This window comes from Cebidichthys violaceus, unplaced genomic scaffold, assembly GCF_023349555.1.
Source record: "Cebidichthys violaceus isolate CVI_PGR_0920_01 unplaced genomic scaffold, fCebVio1.0.p SCAF_13, whole genome shotgun sequence".
NCBI classification, from domain to species: Eukaryota; Metazoa; Chordata; class Actinopteri; order Perciformes; family Stichaeidae; genus Cebidichthys; species Cebidichthys violaceus.
The window spans coordinates 1,225,187-1,245,139 of NW_027176296.1; the positions used below are offsets into that span (position 1 = coordinate 1,225,187).

The 19,953-nt window shown below is 41.4% G+C and overlaps 1 protein-coding gene across 1 annotated transcript; it reads left to right on the forward strand.

Moving 5' to 3' along the window:
• Nucleotides 1-3,836: 3,836 nt before the first annotated feature.
• gna15.1 (guanine nucleotide binding protein (G protein), alpha 15 (Gq class), tandem duplicate 1) lies at nucleotides 3,837-17,377 on the forward strand. The gene is made up of 8 exons (XM_068707254.1): nucleotides 3,837-4,089; nucleotides 4,483-4,645; nucleotides 7,116-7,300; nucleotides 7,923-8,077; nucleotides 9,775-9,903; nucleotides 11,075-11,204; nucleotides 12,039-12,192; nucleotides 14,981-17,377. Exons 2-8 carry the CDS (start codon nucleotides 4,495-4,497, stop codon nucleotides 15,184-15,186), a joined length of 1,110 nt encoding a protein of 369 aa, XP_068563355.1. The 5' UTR covers nucleotides 3,837-4,089; nucleotides 4,483-4,494; the 3' UTR covers nucleotides 15,187-17,377.
• The last annotated feature ends 2,576 nt before the right edge of the window (nucleotides 17,378-19,953 follow it).

The window sequence follows — 19,953 nt, forward strand, 5'->3', positions numbered from 1 at the left end:
TCTTCTTTGTCAGTTAATAATGCATAATTCATCCTGTCCACGTTTCAGCGTTCTCTGGTGGTGATCATGACAGTAGAGGCGAAGTAATTCCTCCTCGTTGTGTCTGAAACCTTCAAGTGTGAACGAGCCGGCAGACAAAACTGCTGAGCAAAGCGACATCTTGTGGACACGTGATGTAGTCGCAAGACTGAGGTTCAAACCAGAGGAATCTGGCAAAAAAGTTAAGTTAAGATAAGTGTTGTGTGTGTGTGTGTGTGTGTGTGTGTGTGTGTGTGTGTGTGTGTGTGTGTGTGTGTGTGTGTGTGTGTGTGTGTGTGTGTGTGTGTGTGTGTGTGTGTGTCCTTTCATTCTTCCAAGCAGGACGTGTCTAACCTGAATACCTGGGACTTACTTTAGCAGAAGGAACCTCCAAATGAATATTATAGGAGCACACTATAGTCTGTACTGTGTGACTGCAGGTAATACAGCAATCAAATCAACCCTTCAACATTTCAATAAAAAATAGATGAACTTTAAAATGTTTTGCCGTTTTATGGTTTAAACTCCCGAAGCTCAATTGCCAAAGGAAATAAACTAAAAGAGCGACCAGCATCAGATATCAAAGAACCCGTTCTCTGTAGGATCAGGAAGATCTTCTGTCATGACTCATGAAGCTCAAACCACCAGCCTCCATGAAGGATTTTATTCACTCTTTTATATTTTGTAAACAGTGTCATCTTTTTCACTCTATCTTTTTATTGAGTCTCTTTCTTGCTTTCCTTTTAATTCATTGGTTCATGCGTCTTATGTTAAAGCCTTCGTAATGTAATGTTAAATAAAATGAACTCTACTTTGGGTGTTTAAATGATTAAAAAGAAAATACTGTTGTGTAGCCAGTGGTTCCTAACCTAAGGGGTGGGAGCTCACCAAGGGGTCGCAAGACATATCTTAAGGGGTCGCAAGCTAATAAATGGTAATATTCTGCTACGCACGTTTACATTTTTTTTTTTTCCCAGAGTGGATTTTTGATGTAACTGCTCACAATTCAGATGTAGATGTTAAAACAGATGCATAATGCTGCTGCACTTCAAAAGGGTCTCAAGCCCACAAAGGTCGTGAACCATTTATGGTGAGCAATTAACTAAAAAGTGTACTTTAATTGAATTTGAATTGTGTTTTTGTGGTTGACATTTATGTGTAATCCCATGAGCAAGTTAAAAAGATGTTCTTGGGTTCATGCATGCTCCTAAACAAACATGCTTTAAAAATCTTGAGTTTGAATGATCACTCTTGCTGAGCGACATGTTTGAATGCAGAAGCGACGTTGACGTGAAAGGTGCTCCATCACCTCCAGTGTGTCACAGTGTCAGATTAATAATTGATGGTCGTCTGTTTTCTCACAGCAGCCAGTGGGCAGAGGACAAAGTCTCCTCTCCTCACGCTTCTTCTTCTTCTTCTTCCCGCTGGCTGCCTGTAACGATGAGGATACGACACCTAAAGGAGCCGGCCTCATCATATAAAGTGCTGTATCACCCTTAAGAGATTCAGATGAATCACCTCTGCCATCGTGAGAACACGACAGATACCTAACTTCCTGTAACTGGAAAGAGGAGGCAACTATACTTTTCCTGTTACTGTCAGTCCACGCCTACCTGTATTCCCTTATTATTCCCTTATTCCTTGTTTTCTTCCTTTCTTCTTTCTCTCCTTCTCGCTCTCTCTCTCTCTCTCTCTCTCTCTCGCTCATCCTCTCTGGATTTCTTGTTTTTTCTAAACATCGATTTCATCTTGATCTATTGTCACTAAACACACCTTTGATGCCAGAGAGTATAGAGGGTGAAACCCCTTACAAGTGGAAATAGATGTTAACACATTACTACTATAACTACTATCTATAATACTGTAATAAGTATACAATAACACATTTTCTTTCATGGAAAAAAACACACATTCTTGATTTACTCTAATTCATATAAATAAATGATATGATTCATACAAACTGACTTTCTAAGAATCAAATACAAACATGTATCTCAATAACAATAGATATCTTCTATTGTGTCCTTATGTGCACTTGTTGTACTGTTAAACATAAATTACAGGAATAACACCTCGGAAAAATAAAGTTCATCACGTGTAGTGCAACATACACAATTGTATTTATAAACGTACACATGATATAAACAGTGACAAAAAGCCCTCCAGTCCACACACACCTCCCTCTTGTCCTTTCACCTCACCTTGTTCCCATGGTAATGCAGAGCTCAGGTGATCTCAATATCTGAGATCATGAAAGCCTGGACCGACCGGTTCTGCTGGCTGAGACAAAAGATTGACACCTAAATAGCAGCCGAGGAGGAGCGACAAAATACCTGTTGTACTCTTCATCCCTGCTTCAAAAAATACCTGCAGGGTGATTAATAACCTGTTCTGATACACCCACAGGCACTTTACGTGTTTATTAATGAGTTTAGAGAGACTTTGCTTTATTTACTTGTATGCTGTGTGTCCTAATATATAACGATATATATTTATTTATAACATGTAAAGAGTAAAAGCTTTAAATGTTAGTTTGATATGTTTTATGTTGTATAAAGTTGATTATTTTGAATTCATATAGTAAAGTTCCCAAATGTACACTTGAGCACCAGAAAAAAATATTAAATAATATCAAAATGTTATGAAATCTGGCAATGTTGAGTTGAAACTATCAGCTTATGTAATAAATAATGACGCAGTGAAACTTCTGTCCGTGATTTCCCTCGCGCTCCTTCAGCTGAAACATGAAGCACTGGAGCCTCTGCAGCAGCCGAAACTTTATCCGCAGCGCAGCGAACTCATTCATACTGCTGTCAAACCAAACGTAATTGAAGCATCAACACTTCCGGTGCAGGCTTTTCAAAATAAGGCTGTTGTTTGACCAGGCACAACATTTTGGTGGAGCCTCATGCACAACACCAAAGTAAGTAAATTAAACACCAAAGTTAAACAGTTCTACAGAGATAATCACTTTTAAAAAAAATATATACATGACAAAATACATGCAAAACAACCAAAAACAACCACAACAAAACCAGGAACTTAAGTCATGCAAAACTCGCTGTAGACATAAGCATTGTGTATTTTGTCACATCCATTCACGTCATGACAGACTCGTGACCAACTTACCGGTATTTGCTTTGGAACAATATAGGAGAGGAGTGGTCGGTATCAGCAATGAATCACACACTGTCAGGGAATAACTATACAGCTGCACTATAGCTACGGTTGATTTGACTTCTTAAGCATGCTGCAGGTCACATTTTGGTCACATTTCAGTGATGTCATATAGCAGGTGTTTTTCCTGCATGAAAAAAAAAATAGTTAAAAAGGTCACTTATGTAAAAAGTATTGCAGTGGACCATTATGTGGAGTGAAACTCACATTGTTTCCCTTTGATGTTATAGTATAACATCAATATTATATTATATTATAATATGATATTTTGTTGCAAAAAGTGCATTGAGTAGCATAATAAGGCAATCCACAGGTAAAGCACAAGTATCATACCATTATATTTAAGTATTCTTGTGTAAATGTAATTTCTTAGGCTAAACCTCTACTTTTATATGAGGCTTTCAACTACATTCCTTTTTTTTGTTGCCAATTAGCAAAACCCATCAATTTACTCCGTTTCATAACAGAAATGTCTCTTTTACGCCTAACGTCTAAGAACTACGTTTAATAGCCACAACGTGCTCTTATTTTATAGGCGTAACCATCCGATTTCCGGCGCTGCCGCGGTTGTTTGCCGCTCTCTTGCCGCGTCCTCGTCGCCCACAGCGCATTCCTGTTACAGAGTGTTTCCAGCGGACCACGGAGGCTGCACATTCCTCTGTAGGCGCGGACTTTCTCGAGCGGCAGGTTGTTTCGCGTGGGCTGAAAAAAAAGAAACATTTGTTTTATCAGCCGTATCAGCGGGCCAATGAACGCTGCTCGTGCGTCTCCGCGACAGTAGCTGTTAGCCGCAGGTGGAAGTGGACTGAGGGGACACGGTGGGACATGGACCGCGAGGAACAACCAGAGCGTCAACCTGCTCGACTACAGGGAGTGTGACGGACTGATTTGGAGGTTAGACGCTTCATTGCTTTTTGTTTGTAACTTCCAAAACTCCTCTTGAACTAACTCACAGCAGCATATGTTGATTTAAAACACACTCAACCAGGTGACTTTTTTTTTTTCCAAAGATGGCTTTATAACTTCTTTTTAAAGTTAATCTCTGACTTGTTTACATTGGCGCAGATTACTTTCAGCAGTGTCAAAGTAAGATTTCCGGGGTGTGTGTGTGTGTGTGTGTGTGTGTGTGTGTGTGTGTGTGTGTCAGAAGACGTCCTGACAGATCTAATGAGTTAACAAGAAAGTAAAAACGAAAAGACATAAAATAGACTTGACGACGAGTTTATGAGCAGTCCTTATCGGCTCATTACGCGCAGGCTGATTATTCATTAACAGCTTTCATTTCAGTGGGTTTTGACCATGGCGGGCTGCTGGGACTGGTGCCACCGCAGGTGCGCGTGCTGCCAGTCCGAGGAGGAGAAGACAAACATCGCCGTGGACAATGAGATCAAGAGGATCCTCAAGCAGCAGAAGAAGAAGGAGAGGAAGGAAATCAAAATCCTCCTGCTGGGTCAGTGATTGCACACAGAGCACCTTTGTTCACCTTTTATATCAGAGACGGCAGTGTGAGGCCTATGAGAGCAAAAAAACAACACGACAAAACAAATACAAGACTCTGTGATGGCGGATAGATTTATTATACAAATACAAGACATAACACTGACACAGAAATCCAAGAGGCCACTATAAAGGAACGCCCGCCATGCAAATTAATACTGCTTGGCCTGTTTGGTGGCCTGCAGCCCAGAGAGAAAGCTATGTGGAGCATGTGTCACTGTGTGAGTATGTAAAGTATGGTCCAGATTGGGATCGGTTGTACCTGCAAACCACAGAAACCTACGAGTCTACTCTACAGCTGGTTGGATGACTTTTTGATGGAGGGCCAGTGTAGAAATTGGGTAGAGAGAGAAAGCTAGAGAGGGGGGGAATCTAACCTGGGACGTTACAGTTATGGTCTGCGCTGTTACAACTTAGCTACCAAGGCGCTCCTTGCTTAATGTTTCAATGCATACAGCTTATTTATTAAACACTGGTACCAGATTGGTACTCAGTATCGCTATCGGGACTGACAAAGTCGGATCGCTGCATCTCTTTGTTTTTGTTTTAAGTCATTAACACAGAAAGATGCATTTTTCACTGACTCACATTGGCTGATGTTATAAAAGAAATATATTCATGCAGTCTTATTTTGGGGAAATATGGACTAAATGTATATCCTAATAATCTCAATATTGATGTGGAAGAAAAGTATCTAAATCACGTGTTAAAAGTTTAGCTGATGTTCATCACATTGAATAAAATACATTTTTTAAGTGTTATAATGAAACAAAATCCAGTGAAACAGGGCTGCAATCTACGCTTATATTTATTATTGATTGATCTGATGATTATTTTTTATATTTTTCACCAAACAAAAGACCCAAAAGTTCAAAGTTATTCAATTTACAATGCAATAAAACACAAAAAAGACAAAATACTCACATTTTAAAAGTGAATATTTGGCTTTTTTGCTTTATTGATGAATGACTAAGGATGAATCAATCATCACAAGTGTTGATGTATTTTCTTTCGATTGTCTAATCGATTCATTGAACCACAACATCTTAATTTGACAAGTGTTTCAGCTGGTTTCCTGCAGTGTTTTGTTTTATTGTGAAGGCGCAGTGCGACCTCTCCTAAAAATAAAAGAACACTCCCACCTCCCTTGGGTCGGAAAATTTCCTGGGAGAATCCCTGCCATGATATGGAGAGACAGTAAACAATAACATTGATTCATTGTCTTCTTTCCTGCATCACTGCGTAAAATGACAGGAAGCAAACATCTGTGTACGGGAACAGGACTGTCAACAAAACAGTTTTCTTTCAGCGCTGTTCGGTTGGAGGATTAGATGCTGTTCTTCTGAAGCAGCTTTGAGAACAGGAGAGCGTTTGAATATAATAAGTTTCAGTTTCCTCTCGCATACAGCCGATTGATTGATAGACATCCACAGAGCACCAGACAACACTCTAAACAGCAACTAAATCACTGCAACCTGTCTCCATGTGGAGCAATACACAAACTGACAACTTGCTAAGAGACACAGAAATATAGATAACATAAAGGAAGCTGTAAAGTGCCAGTACAATAATCATTAAAATGAGGCTATCATTTTTTTTTTTTTATCTCAGACTTTATTTGACTCTGAGGCTGAACATGAAGAGCAAAGAGAAGCAGTGCATCTATTAGAGTGACGTCCGGTTCAACAGCGTCCTTCAGTCACCTTGTTCTTCAGTTGTGGTTTACTGGTCGTTATCTTTTCATCCCTTAACTGCACACGTAGCTGAGAAACGACGCTGTAATAACTCACAGTATTGTCTCGTTGAAATTCAGCTTCTGACAACTTGGATTTTACCGCTGCTGTTCTTTCCTAAAGCCGCACATCTATTTACTTACATTTGACAAAATCTTCTTTTTGACTTGTCACAGCAGCAAACACCAATGGCTCGTTATTGTTATTAATTAAAGAATGAACACTTTTTGCTTTTCATGTTTTGTGAATGAAATCAACTACATCGAGCCATTTTATAGATTTTATTCCTACAAAAAGTGCTAAATTCAATATTCGGAGCATTAATATAGAAGCAAACTCCACTTTTGGAGTCTATCAGGCCATTTAAAAACTGGAAGCTAAAATGTTTAAAGCTCCTCTTACATTTCCAAGTGCCCACCAGAGCCAACTTCTGACAAGTTTCAGTGTCTTTTTCAGCGACCATTTTGAAATCACATTCATCTTAAACCAATAACAGTCACACCTACAGTTCACCTGACCTGCATGTCTTTGGACTGTGGGGAGAAGCTGGGAAACATGGAGGAAACCCATAAAGACACAAGCAGAGCATGAATAAACAGAGGCCCAAATGAAGAGTGACTGCTGACCTCTGAGCTGCGCTGATGACAGAATTGTAATAATAATTTGTTTTGGTCATTTTCATATTCTCAGGTACCGGTGAGAGCGGGAAAACCACCTTCATCCGACAGATGAGGATCATCCACGGACGAGGCTTCTCAGAGGAGGAGAGGAGGAGCTTTGCCAAATGCATCTACCAGAACATTCTCACAGCCATGAAGGCCATGACGGGAGCCATGGCCACTCTCAAAATCCCCTACTTCAACCCAGAGAACGAGGTACGAGGACCGCGAAACGCCCACCCCATAGGTTGAAACTGTTAGCTCTGTCACCACTGTTGGCGCTGTTGGCGCTGTTATCTTCTAGCCACAGGCTCAGAGATCTCATGCGCAGGCAGGCAAACCTACAGGCTGTGTGGGTTGTAGCTGCTGCTGTATTGTGCCAATCATATGTCGCATTTAATGGAGGAAGACTTTGATTGGCTGTGAGCAAAACCATACAAAAAGTCTTTTTTTGTGTGGATCTGAGCACAAAAAGGATGGATTGCAGGTATCGTTAGACTGGAGAAGTTTCGATACCTCTTGGTACCGGGTTATTTCGGTTGGTACCTTCAAAGATACCGATACCCAACCCTGACCTCAACACACATGAACACACACACACACTTACTCACAAACAAACACACGTCAGCACAGGTGTGCGGGCATCAGGGTAAGTGCCCTCACTGGAGTTGTGAGATTGTGCCCACAACAAGAGGGCACAGAAACACACACTCAGCATGTTGTAGTCTATAAAAAGAAGCAGGCAGTGTCACCATGAACACCGAAAGACTTTTGTAAGACGTCACAAAAACGGCACTGCACAAACTTTTGTATACCGATCTCTCTCGCTGTCTTTCAGATCTACGCCAAGTGGCTGCAGGACGTAAACACGGTGCAGGTCAGCCAGCTGGAGCGCGGCTACGTTGACGCAGTCCGCCGCCTCTGGGCAGATTCGGGCATCCGGGTCTGTTACAGCCGGCGCTGCGAGTACCAGCTCCTGGACTCCACAGAGTAGTAAGTAGCTGTGTGACGGTGGAAGTCAAAGCTCCGTGTAGGACAGCCAATCAGAGGGTATCACATGACCAGACGCTGTCACAGCAAGTTGCCGAATGTGATATCGCAATACAGGAATCTACGATAGACGGTGTTTTGAAACGTCGTGAAGAGGAAAACATGACCAAATAGAAATAATCTACTATACTATTGTATATGTTTTTACTTTATGATAGAGACATCTAGGTTTAGAGGATTTACCTTTAGGTGGTTTCAAAGGGTATGTTCTTATATTACTATGACTAGGGCTGCAACTAACGTTCATTGTCGTAATTTATTATTCTCATGATTTTTTTTCTTCATTTCATTGGGTAATCATTCAATCGATTAAAAAAAGGCTTATCGAAACTGACATCTTCAAATTGATTGGCTGAACAGAAGGATAGAAGATAGAAAATTCGTCGTTTTTCATAACCAGTGTTGTTGTTTGCCATTTTTGTCACAATGACTGAAGTAGTTGACAATAGTTTGTCAATTGTCTAAAACTGTCTGCGTGACTAGCTTGCTCTAGGAACAAGACCTTTGAACACAAGCAGCAACATGTACACATGCTATCATTCTGATATCAAAGAGGTGTAATTAAAACAATCACAACATATTAATTATATCGGTCGTAAAGAAAGAACACAACTGCAGTGACAACGTCACAGTTTCGGTACCAACTGGTGTATAACAAAAGAACGCGCGGCGACATATTGTTGTATTGTTTGTTTATGCCACATCTGACCTTTGTACCAAAACTCACAAGTGGACACACGTCTAGAAAAGTTGTCTTAAGCTTCTGATTTTCTAACTGTTGAGTTTAAGGAGGACAGGAGAAGCTGTGTGTACTTGTTAGTTTCCATTTTTTCAGTCTTTTTTTACATTCTCAGTTGTAGTTCTCTTTTACGTTTGTGATTTCAAACAAACAATCTTATTATTATCTTAAAAGTTGGACTTCTTTTTTTCTCGACATTTTGTTTTTTGCCTTCGTTTCAGCAACCAGAAGTAGTTTATAGTTATTTTGTCCTGGGACCACTGGAGGGGGCTAGTTCTTCACACACTGTACTGCATGCGGCTATTTCTCTTGTTAGCCATGTTCAAAGCCACCAGTTGATCAAAGAGTATTTGAGGAAGCAAACTGATTAGGAAAACCTGAATAAAGTCACAGTACAGAGTCTTTGTCATCAAGGTGACAAGAGTGAACATACAGTAAATATGAGCCTCACGCTCAAAGTATCTGATGTGTCACTGAACAAAAGGCTCAGCCTGCCTCTTGTTTTCTCTCTTCTATTGCTGTCCAGTCCTGTGTTTACCCAGCAGCTCAATCATCACGGTGTGTGTATGATAAGAGACGGGCAGTAGCTAATGACAGCTTGTATCAACACCGGCCATAAAGCTGCCGTCTGTACACGGGGTGATATGGAGTCACTCCACTCCCTTCTTGTATTTTTAATCACTGTTTTTATATTTATATATTTATATATATATATACACACACACACACACACACACACACACACACACACACACACACACACACCATCGTACATCTTGTGTCACTTCAGTTTGTTTAACACGGTCACGGCTGGATTTGGTGTAAACAGAGACATAATGTTTTACTAGCGGTCACCTGTTGTGTCAAACAGACTCTTCTCTTTCTTGTCCTCCACCTTCAGCTATATGAGCAACCTGGACCGCATCTCGGCCTCGGACTACATCCCCACAGAACAGGACGTGCTGCGAGTTCGATTCCCCACCACGGGCATCCACGACTACTCGTTCACCATCAAGAACATCACACTAAGGTGGCCGGTCTTCAGATTACCAACCTGTCAGACAGACGAATCCAATACTGACGCTATTCACTGCACGGTGGAAAAAGAAAGAAAAAAGAGGCTTTGTCTGCTGACGCCTGTTTGGACGCAACAGGATCACATTTCTGATTGAGTCTGTACAAAGCTCCTGCCGGGAAGTGGGGTGTCGCTCTCTGGGTTTATTTATAACATGTTTCTTTCACACGGTGTTCCTCCGAAGTTAACTTTGGAGGAACACCGTGTTCCCAAATGAAATGACACCTGCTCTTAAATCAGGAGGTATATACTGTAGCTCAGATTCAAAACGACCTAACCCTGAAGAAAAGCTTTAAGTTGGTTGGACGAATTTCGGAAGACGCCGTTATTACTGTGTCGTGCACACAGCTATGTCCGGTCTGCACACTGGCCAGACACCACAAAGTCATGAAAGCCAGATTGAGCATTTATTTTTAAGCAACACTACAAAACGAGTACAAAAAGTGAAGAATACCGCCTTGAAAAATCGCGACATTCAAATTTCAGACCTTTTTTGTCTACAACAAGGTGAAAAAAATCACTTTCAAAAATCTGACTTCCAATGTTGATTTGAGTGTGTTTCTGTCCATATCAGGTCAACAGTGTAGAAATCACAGCAATTTAAAGTGGAAACAGACAACTTCTCTCGCCTAATTGTTTCCGAGTGGTGTTATTGTTGGTGCTGCTCCAGACAACTGGATCGCTTTCCGTTGTTTCTTTTACAGCCTAACAACAGCGGCCGTTTCTGCTTACATTAGAGACTCTTTAGTTACTGGGGAAAGCTACCGATAGCTACTGAGGTAAACAAAAGCGCTATCCTCTTTCTGCAATGGTTGACACCCTTCCTTTATAACAAATGGCAGACAGAATTGCATAGCGAAAGTGAGGCTTTTAGGGAAGCAATCTAAACGCAGTGTCACCATTCTACAGCCATTACATTATGCAATCAACATTTTCTTCATAATGATAAGCAAAACAAAATTGTCTTTTGCCACTTTAACCTCATAGTCAATGTGAAGTACAGTCTAATTACTTGGTGACTGCTCTGCATATACGTTGATTTGAACAGGACTAGTGCTGATGATTCCTTGTCGGAGGAATCAAACTGTACTCTCCCTGACAACTTCTCTCCTCCGTTCCCCGACAGGATTGTGGACGTGGGCGGTCAGAAGTCGGAGCGTCGGAAGTGGATCCATTGTTTTGAAAACGTCACCTCCCTCATGTTCCTGGCCTCCCTCAGCGAGTACGACCAGGTCCTGGAGGAGAGAGAGACCATCGTAAGACCACAGAGAAAGCCGTCCATGTCCCTACGCTCAAAATAACAGGAACAACCTCATCTAGCAGGACTAAGATCCTTTACTGAAGTAAAAGAAGTTATACCGGAATACTCCATTATTAAAGTCTTTTATTCCTCATTATGCAGAGACCCCAATGTTTGTATGTACACAGTGAATTATTGCAGAGCTGCAACAATTCATAGATTAGTTGAGTGACAAAAATATAAAAAATGAGTAAGCAACCATTTGATATTCAAATATCCTTGATTATTCAAATAATAGTTAGTTGCAGACTTATATCATTGGATTATTATTGCTGCAGCATTAACATATACAGACTTTTAACAATGTAATTAGTCGAGGTGGAGCTACTTCTAACCACTTTATAAACGGGTTGGTAGCTTTCGTCTGTAACAATGTATCATATTTCATCAACTGATTGGAGGCTTTGAATTAAAAATCGGACTCTTAAAATGAACTAGTAACTACAGCTGTTATACAAGTACAGTAAATATAACGTAATCTATTTACCTCTGAGATGTAGTCGTACATCCCTCCATCTTCTCTTCTGTGTCTCATCAGAACCTTTTGTCGCTGCAGTCATTTCATCCGTCCACCAGCAGGTTTCACTCTTGCACAAGAAAACCTCCCCCCCTCTCTCCCTAGGCCCCCCCCAATCACTAAGCCGTTTATCTGTCGCAGCCACTTTTTAGTCTGCCAACACATGCTCCAGACCCCCCCATAACCCCCCCCCCCCCCCCTCTCTTTAAAGGACTAGCCCCCCCCCCCCCCATATGTTAAGCTTGCTGTATCTGACTGTGTCTCCGTCTTTAGAACCGTATGCATGAGAGTCTGGCTTTGTTCTACACCACCATCCATTCTCCTTGGTTCTTCCACACCTCCATCATCCTCTTCCTCAACAAGACTGACATCCTGGCAGACAAAGTCCAGACCTCTGACCTGCAGAAATACTTCCCCACCTTCACAGGTAAGCAGAGGATGCCTGCCTGTGTGTGTGTGTGTGTGTGTGTGTGTGTGTGTGTGTGTGTGTGTGTGTGTGTGTGTGTGTGTATGTGTGTGTGTGTGTGTGTGTTTGTTTGTTTTTTAATAGTGAGGTTACATGGTACTGACGGCCACCACTTTCCAGACTGAAATATTACATAGTGACATTTTGTAAAGACATTCGTGGTTCCCTCGTGAATGAATCATCATAATGATTTTTCCTCTTGTGCCATCATGAGATTGACTTTTTTTTTTAACTATGGATTGCCATGACATTTGGCCCGGACATTCAGTTCCCCCTCGTGATGAATTGTAATAACTTTGGTGAGCCCTTAACTTTTCTTCAAGCTCAAAAAGCAGGTGAAATAATACATTGTCCAATACTTTGGTTTATGACCAACACTAAGGCCATGATCAGACAGAGTGCGTTTTAGCAGCCATGGGCTGATTTTTGTAATTGTTTTCAATGAGAGTGAAGCGTTTTGAGCGCCGCTTTTGAGTTTTTCCGCTCTATGCGCCTTGAGTTTGGCATTAGCGCCTTCACTTAAAGGAAAATGAAATCCGGGTGGAAAGACGCCCTACGTCATTGACGTTTTTTACTTATTGTGGTTACTTTGGCTGGATAACCGCCAACCAACAATAATTTCCTAATGTCACTAATTTGAACGTCTTCATACAAAGGCAGCATCATACAGGCTCCTCTCTGACTTTAACTTTATTTTTAGGTTTACTTCGTAACATCTGCCCTGAGACTACAGATGAAAAATAGCCCCTTGGCTAACTCTGGCGCATTTACAGCAATGTTTTATTAATGTGCACTGTCCCTTATCAAATAAACCAATAAAAAAAAATCCATCGCAGTAAAGTGAAGCAGAATTGAATCTAAATCTAGTTAAATCTAAAATCTAAATCCTGAAAAAATTTGTAGGGTAGCATCATAGTCACTATGGAGATAATGACGCGCTTAACGGATGTGCTCCAGTAAATTCTGACCAGGATGGAAAAAACCTTTATTTCAATTTTGAGTATTCATTTTAAGAGCTATAAATACGACGGTTGCAATGTTGTTTTCCTCCTCTGACCAATTTGCTTTCGACATGCAGCTACCTCATCACATCCTGCTGCCCACCCACCACAAATAATGTGTCATTTAAAAAGAAATAAATAAATAAAAAAATGAATTTGCCGAGTGATTTCAGCCGCAGTCGGTCCCTGACTCTGAACGCTCCATCACTGTCCTGGTGTCAGCATAGCATCATTACATCTTTTTTAGCTCACGTTATTTCTTTCTTCCTCTTTGCAAACACACACACACACACACACACACACACACGGTTGCAAATGAGTCACTTCCAGGTACTTGGTCGTTTAATGATGTGGCTGCAGCATGTAGGTCTGCTGGTGTGCCCTAACAGCCCCCCCCCCCCGTTACTCATGGCAACCCAGACCGATACCGAGCTTCACACACAAGGCGCCCCCCCCCCCACAAAACCCAGAGTCTAAATGTGTGAGAGGTGTGGTATGTGAGCAAGGTGGGAATTAGGGACTTTATGTGATTGTGTGTGTGTGTGTGTGTGCAGTACGACCACTGTGTTTCACCATCAGTGTTAAAATAGTGACTCACACAGGGTCAAGCTACTTGATGTCAATTTAACGTTAACAACAACTGTGAGCCGTTGGTACCTCTGGCTGCTATTTGCTGCTAATGCTGCCGTGTTCCTGTGTGGAGACTGTGGCCCCTCTAACCGCTGCTGTAACCACATGTGAAGGCTGCTGTTCCTACAAAGCGTTAACACGGGGAGCGGCTCGGTGGGTTGGACCAGCGCTGAATTGATTAGTCAATTAAACGATTATTCTGGTGACGCAGAAGTAATTTATCAAGCAAAATAAATCACAAACAATCACTGCTTACAACTTTTTATGTTTAATTTAGGGCTGCAACCAATGATTATTTTAATTTGATTGTCTATTTGCTTGATTAATCAATTATTCAGCCCAAGGTAATCTATTACAATAGCTTGTTTTATTCCACCATCAGTTCAAAACCCCAAAAATGTCCAGTTTACTATCAAATGTGACAAAGTTGTTTGTCATTAGTCTAATAAAAAAAGCCACTTTGAAGACATCACTATGGGCCATTGGAACTTTTGATTTGCACTATTTTTTACATTTTACATTAAAGAGATTCATTGAAAGAATGCTGGACTTAACCGATAATTAAAAATTTGTATTGGTTAGTTAGCCCCTTAATGAATGGGATCCCCCTGCCTCTCGTTGCCTTTATGTAATATTTATGTGACGCTCCAACGTTTTTATCTAGCAGTCTTTTTTTCAGTGCTCCAGCTTTCGCTTTCACGTCATCATAACATCCTAATGACAGGGTAGTTATCAATGTAATAACGATTTACAGAAATAATAAACAAGAAAACTCGCTAAAATAACCGTCAGTCCCAACAATCGATTTCCAGTAATTAATTTATTCAGGCTGCAAAAAACTGTTATTTTCACTATTGATCAGTCAAAATTAGTCTGAAAATCGTGAAGAAAGTGCCTGTTACAATCTCCTAAAACACAAATATCTTCAAATAGCTTGTTTTGACTCAACAGTCCAAAACCCCCCCTGAAATTATTGATTTATTATCACATAAAACAAAGAGAAACAAATGAAACAAAGGATAATCACAAACAATGAATCGATAATAGTTAATTTTCAGGCATTAGCCTGATCCCAACCTAAATTCATCTGTTACTGTCCTTCTCGTCTCTGTTAACAGGTAAGAGGCGTGACCCCGAGGACGCAAAGAACTACATACGCAAGCTGTACGAGCAGCAGGCCGTCAACCGCGACAAACGGGACGAGTGGAAGACTCTGTACCCGCACTTCACCTGCGCCACCGACACCAACAACATCCGCAAGGTCTTCAGCGACGTCAAGGACACGGTTCTGCTCAAGTCTCTCAGGGACTACGGAGTCATCTGAACTTTTCACACGAACGTGGAAAACAGGAGGAAGACGGTGGTTCTCGACCCTGCCTGCACTATTCACTTCAACTTCCTCTTTTTCTACAATCAGACCATCGTCCGTCCGCCATGCTTCTGTCCCACCCCTCATCCTCCTGCTCCTCTTCTCCCTCATCGAGTCTTAATGAAGAAGGGAAGGTGGAGAACAAAAAGGCCAAGTTTGTACTCATCTCTCACCTTCACCACCCCACTCTCGCCTCCTCTTCCTCTCGAGTAGAAAACGTGAAGACGTTTAGGGAGATTGGGAGAGACAACTAGACCTGAGTGACTTGTGATCAGGGAGCGAGGACCCAGTAATCACCCTTATGTCTCTCAGCCAACATGCAGTGACTGAATTGAACCGTAATTGAAGCAGAAGCAGAGATGCTATCAAGTACTGTGCTGCCATTAACGGAGTAATGACTTTTACAAGTGGAGATGGGGCCATGCTTGGATACACCAACCTGCCACTCACATTTTTAACACTTTTCTTTTTGGGGTCCACCAGGTACAAACACTGTAAACACAAAAACAGTTTCTATTGTGTAACATAAATAGCAATACACGAGGTACAATCCACTGCTCCATTTACTATCAGACATCCTGAATTGGAAGATTAACGTCACCACCACGGAGTCTTCGTCAGAGAGCCAAAATCCTTATTGACCGCAGTTATCTCACACTGGCAGTATCGCTATCTGTTCGGCACAGTCTCCACCAATTATTATGTGCAGAAAGATTGCGTGAGCAGCATCTTTAGCGTCGATACCTTATGTGATAACATCCTTTACGTTCACCTCCAGTAGGTTGAGCAACAGGTGAGTGAGTCTTCAATCAGTACAAACAGTGAAAACCACAACGAATGTGATGTGGACGTGATGTGGATTCAACAACTGGATACTTCTGGCCTCTGTTCAAGGGTTTTGCAGACAGAGCACAGTTTTTTAAATGACATTTTCTAATTCAAACATAATTCCAGCTGTTTTTGGTAGCTGGATCCACCTGTTGTTGGCATGCATCAGTTTCATTGCGGGGCAACAGATCAGTTCACAGTGTCAAAGGTGTTCATCCGTGTTGTCGTACCGGTACGAGGGGAAAGATAAGCTCATGAAGAAGGAGATTTGGGTGATTTATGGTCAAAACACTGGAGATAAAAGTACTTTAAAGCGCCATCATTTTTAGATTAACAGTGGATACTTGTGTGACTGTTAGCTCTACGAAGCGTTAGCATCTTTCAGCCTACAACTTTAGTTTTTGTTTACTCTCGCCGCTCTCATATTGTTGTTTACCGACGCAACAGGCAGCTGTTTTGAGCTGTTTTCTGATTAAATCACTGTATGCTACCTGCCCAGCGTGAAACATCAGACAGACACAGTGAGCGACTAGCTGGTCAACATAGTGGAGCATTAAGCAACTAAAGAGCCAGATGTTTCTAACAGGAGTTGGTGGAGAACAAAAACGAGTTAGTTCTCCATATCAAATTACAAGGTGTCGATGTTGTGACTCAAAATATCAGCTGATTCTAGTGCTTAAATGTCTATTTTTGTGTCAAATGGTCGAACGAATGGTCATAGTATCTGAAATGTACCCGTTTTGTACGTTTCAACATTCAGTTTCCATAAAGCAGTAAAGCCAACAGCGGATTATGCACCCCTCAAAGCAATAATGCACAACAGTGAAATCAATACCACGAACTTGAGCACAAATCACAGACGGAGGCTGACAAGTTTTAAAAGGTCACGAGTGAAAGAACTGAGACCCGTTTGAGAAAACAGCTTGATTCACTCGACGAGTTCAAACCAACGATGGTGGAAAAAAAAACATCCAACAGGCGATCTGCTGAGTAAAGACTAAATAATATTAACACGGGGCGGCAGTGTGAACTCTATGCACATCCTAGATTTTGGCTGCTGTTTTGTTCATTGTATATAGACTGTTTTGATCTCCACACTTACTGTACATTTACTGATGACTACTTTTGTTTGAGTTTTGACTGCTGTATTTTTTTAATGCTGTTTACCAAACTGTGATCGTCTAGAGAACTACTTTTTGGCATCGGGAAACCTCCTCTCATAGGGTGACAAGTGAATTATTTTGTGTAGACTCAGGTGGAGGAAGTGGGCAATTCTTTTGTTTTCTAGTGAATATTAAAAACAAACTTTTGAAACACACCCCTCTGCTTCCCTTTGTTTGTCTCCTCTGGCAGACATGGACAGAGAGTGTCTGTGTGATGTGTTTTCTCCGTCACCAAAACTAATATGGTCTCACAGGCTGCAATCACACGCTCACTGTGACTTGCAGTTTGCAAATAAAACAATCAGGATTTGCATAGGATTGACATGTTTGGTTTTTTTCATGCTGTACTCATTTCAAAACACAGGCGTCACATCCATTAAAGGAGAAAACTTTCACCATGTTCGGAGTCTGAAAATGTAGATTTGACAGTTGAGGGTAGTCCAGGCTTTACACAGTCAGATGACAGTTGTTTACATAAACTGTCTTATTCCTCCACCCTGCTTGCAGAGGCAAAGTAGTTCCCCATTAGCGAATGACAAATCGCTTTCCCAAACTAAATTCAGACAGTTTTCTTCGAGCGCGAATCCACTGACAGCAAAAGAGCACGTCGCGTGACACATTTACATAACAAATATTATACAAATAGACAGATAGTAAAGCATGTCCCTGAGTAATTTCACTGTAATAAACCACACACACACACACTGTGGCTGGTAGTGGCTGTCAGAGCACCGCACCACGGGAGTGTGAGAGTGTGATCCTGTGGCCCTGGTGGCTGTCAATCACATCCAGACGACTTGACATTCTCAAAAGTCTGTGTGCGAAAAAGAAGAACAAGGGTGTGTGTGTGTGTGTGTGTGTGTGTGTGCATACGTAATCCTCCCAGACAGTGACCGGGCTATGGCAGTCCTACTGCCTCAGTCTAACAGCTCTGTCTGCAGTTGAAGGTGCCTTGGTATTTAATGGTTACCTCCACTCCACTATATTTACAACATTAGCATTGGCAACTTCCTGCTGTTTAAAATCTAAATATACCAGTTATTCTGCTCTCGCTTTGTACAGGAGAGCTTAGCAGATAGCTAACAGTAGATCCATGAAATACAGACCCAGGAATAGTAGTAGAGTGTAGGGCTTTAAGTGAGAATTCTTTGTAAAACTGTGGTAACATAACATGAAATATGGCCAAATATGGTCATTAACATGAGACTTGCCTGACTAGTTAGAGTCTAAGCTAATATTAACATTGATGTTACCAGAGAAATGCTAATGGTGATTAGCATCTATTACTACAACACAAATGTCATCCTAAAACAGCAAATACTATGCTATGAATATATCATAGTAGATATGTGTGTACATGCTACATACAGAACTACTTACAGACAGAAACGGCAGCATGTCCTCTCAGTAGAGTCAGAAACAAAGAAGAAACTAACTATGGCAAGAGAGGAGGGATAAATATAAGAACAAAAGTGCAATAACATTCTACACCACTTGGTGTCTCGGATGCAAATGTGGGGGCACAACACCAATCATAAGGACACATATATTGTATATGCAAGATGATATATATGAGTGCAGAAACTTGGATTATTGCAGTGTAAACATGCAAAAATACAGGACAAGTAATTATCTGACATTGGCTGACTGCAGACTCCTCACTCACTAACCTGCTTCGCTGCTTGTTTTTGAGTTTGAATGAAGTGTGTTTTACGACACCTTACAGCCAATTGATGTTTAAACGGGAGGTCAGCCAATTGTGGGTTGTATTGATTCACTCACACAACGCAGCGTACAGTGCATTACAATCCAAGTAATTGTGATCCAACAAAATTACACGGAGGGAAGAGGTCTGGGTGGGTCAAAAAACTAATTATCGTACTCACGTAACTGTCGTAGTCAAGTGACTGCCTTACTCACATGACTGTCGTAGTCAAGTGACTGTGACTGTCAACTATTGTAGTCACGTGACTGTCGACTGTCGTACTCACGTGACTGTCATACTCACGTGACTGTCAACTGTTGTAGTCACGTGACTGTCGTAGTCAAGTGACTGTCGACTCACGTGACTGTCGTACTCACGTGACTTTCATACTCACGTGACTTTCGTACTCACGTGACTGTCGTAGTCAAGTGACTGTCGCACTCACGTGACTGTCAACTGTTGTAGTCACGTGACTGTCGATTGTCGTACTCACGTGACTGTCGTACTCACGTGACTGTCAACTGTTGTAGTCACATGACTGTCGACTGTCGTACTCACGTTACTGTCGTAGTCAAGTGACTGTCGTAGTCAGTGACTGTTGTAGTCAAGTGACTGTCGTAGTCAAGTGACTGTCGTACTCACGAGTCAAGTGACTGTCGTACTCACGTGACTTTCGTACTCACGTGACTGTCGACTGTCGTAGTCACATGACTGTCGACTGTCGTTGTTAGAAACGGCATGTAGTTTGTCCTCCTTCCTACAGGAGGCACCACACTATAAATAGAGGCCTAGTTGAGGTCCACTTCCCTTTTGTATCCTGAGATGGGTGTTTGGTCAAATTTCCATGTGTCTGTTGGTCTGATTCCAATGTGAGTATTGTAGCACAGCATATTTATTTATTCTATGCATATTGTGATGCAGTTTAGTTTATATATGATTTGTTTGTTAAGATTGAAAGACTGACTTCTTTATTATTATAATACATCAAATGTTGTAATCTCTTTTCTTTCTTTTTATATATAGAAC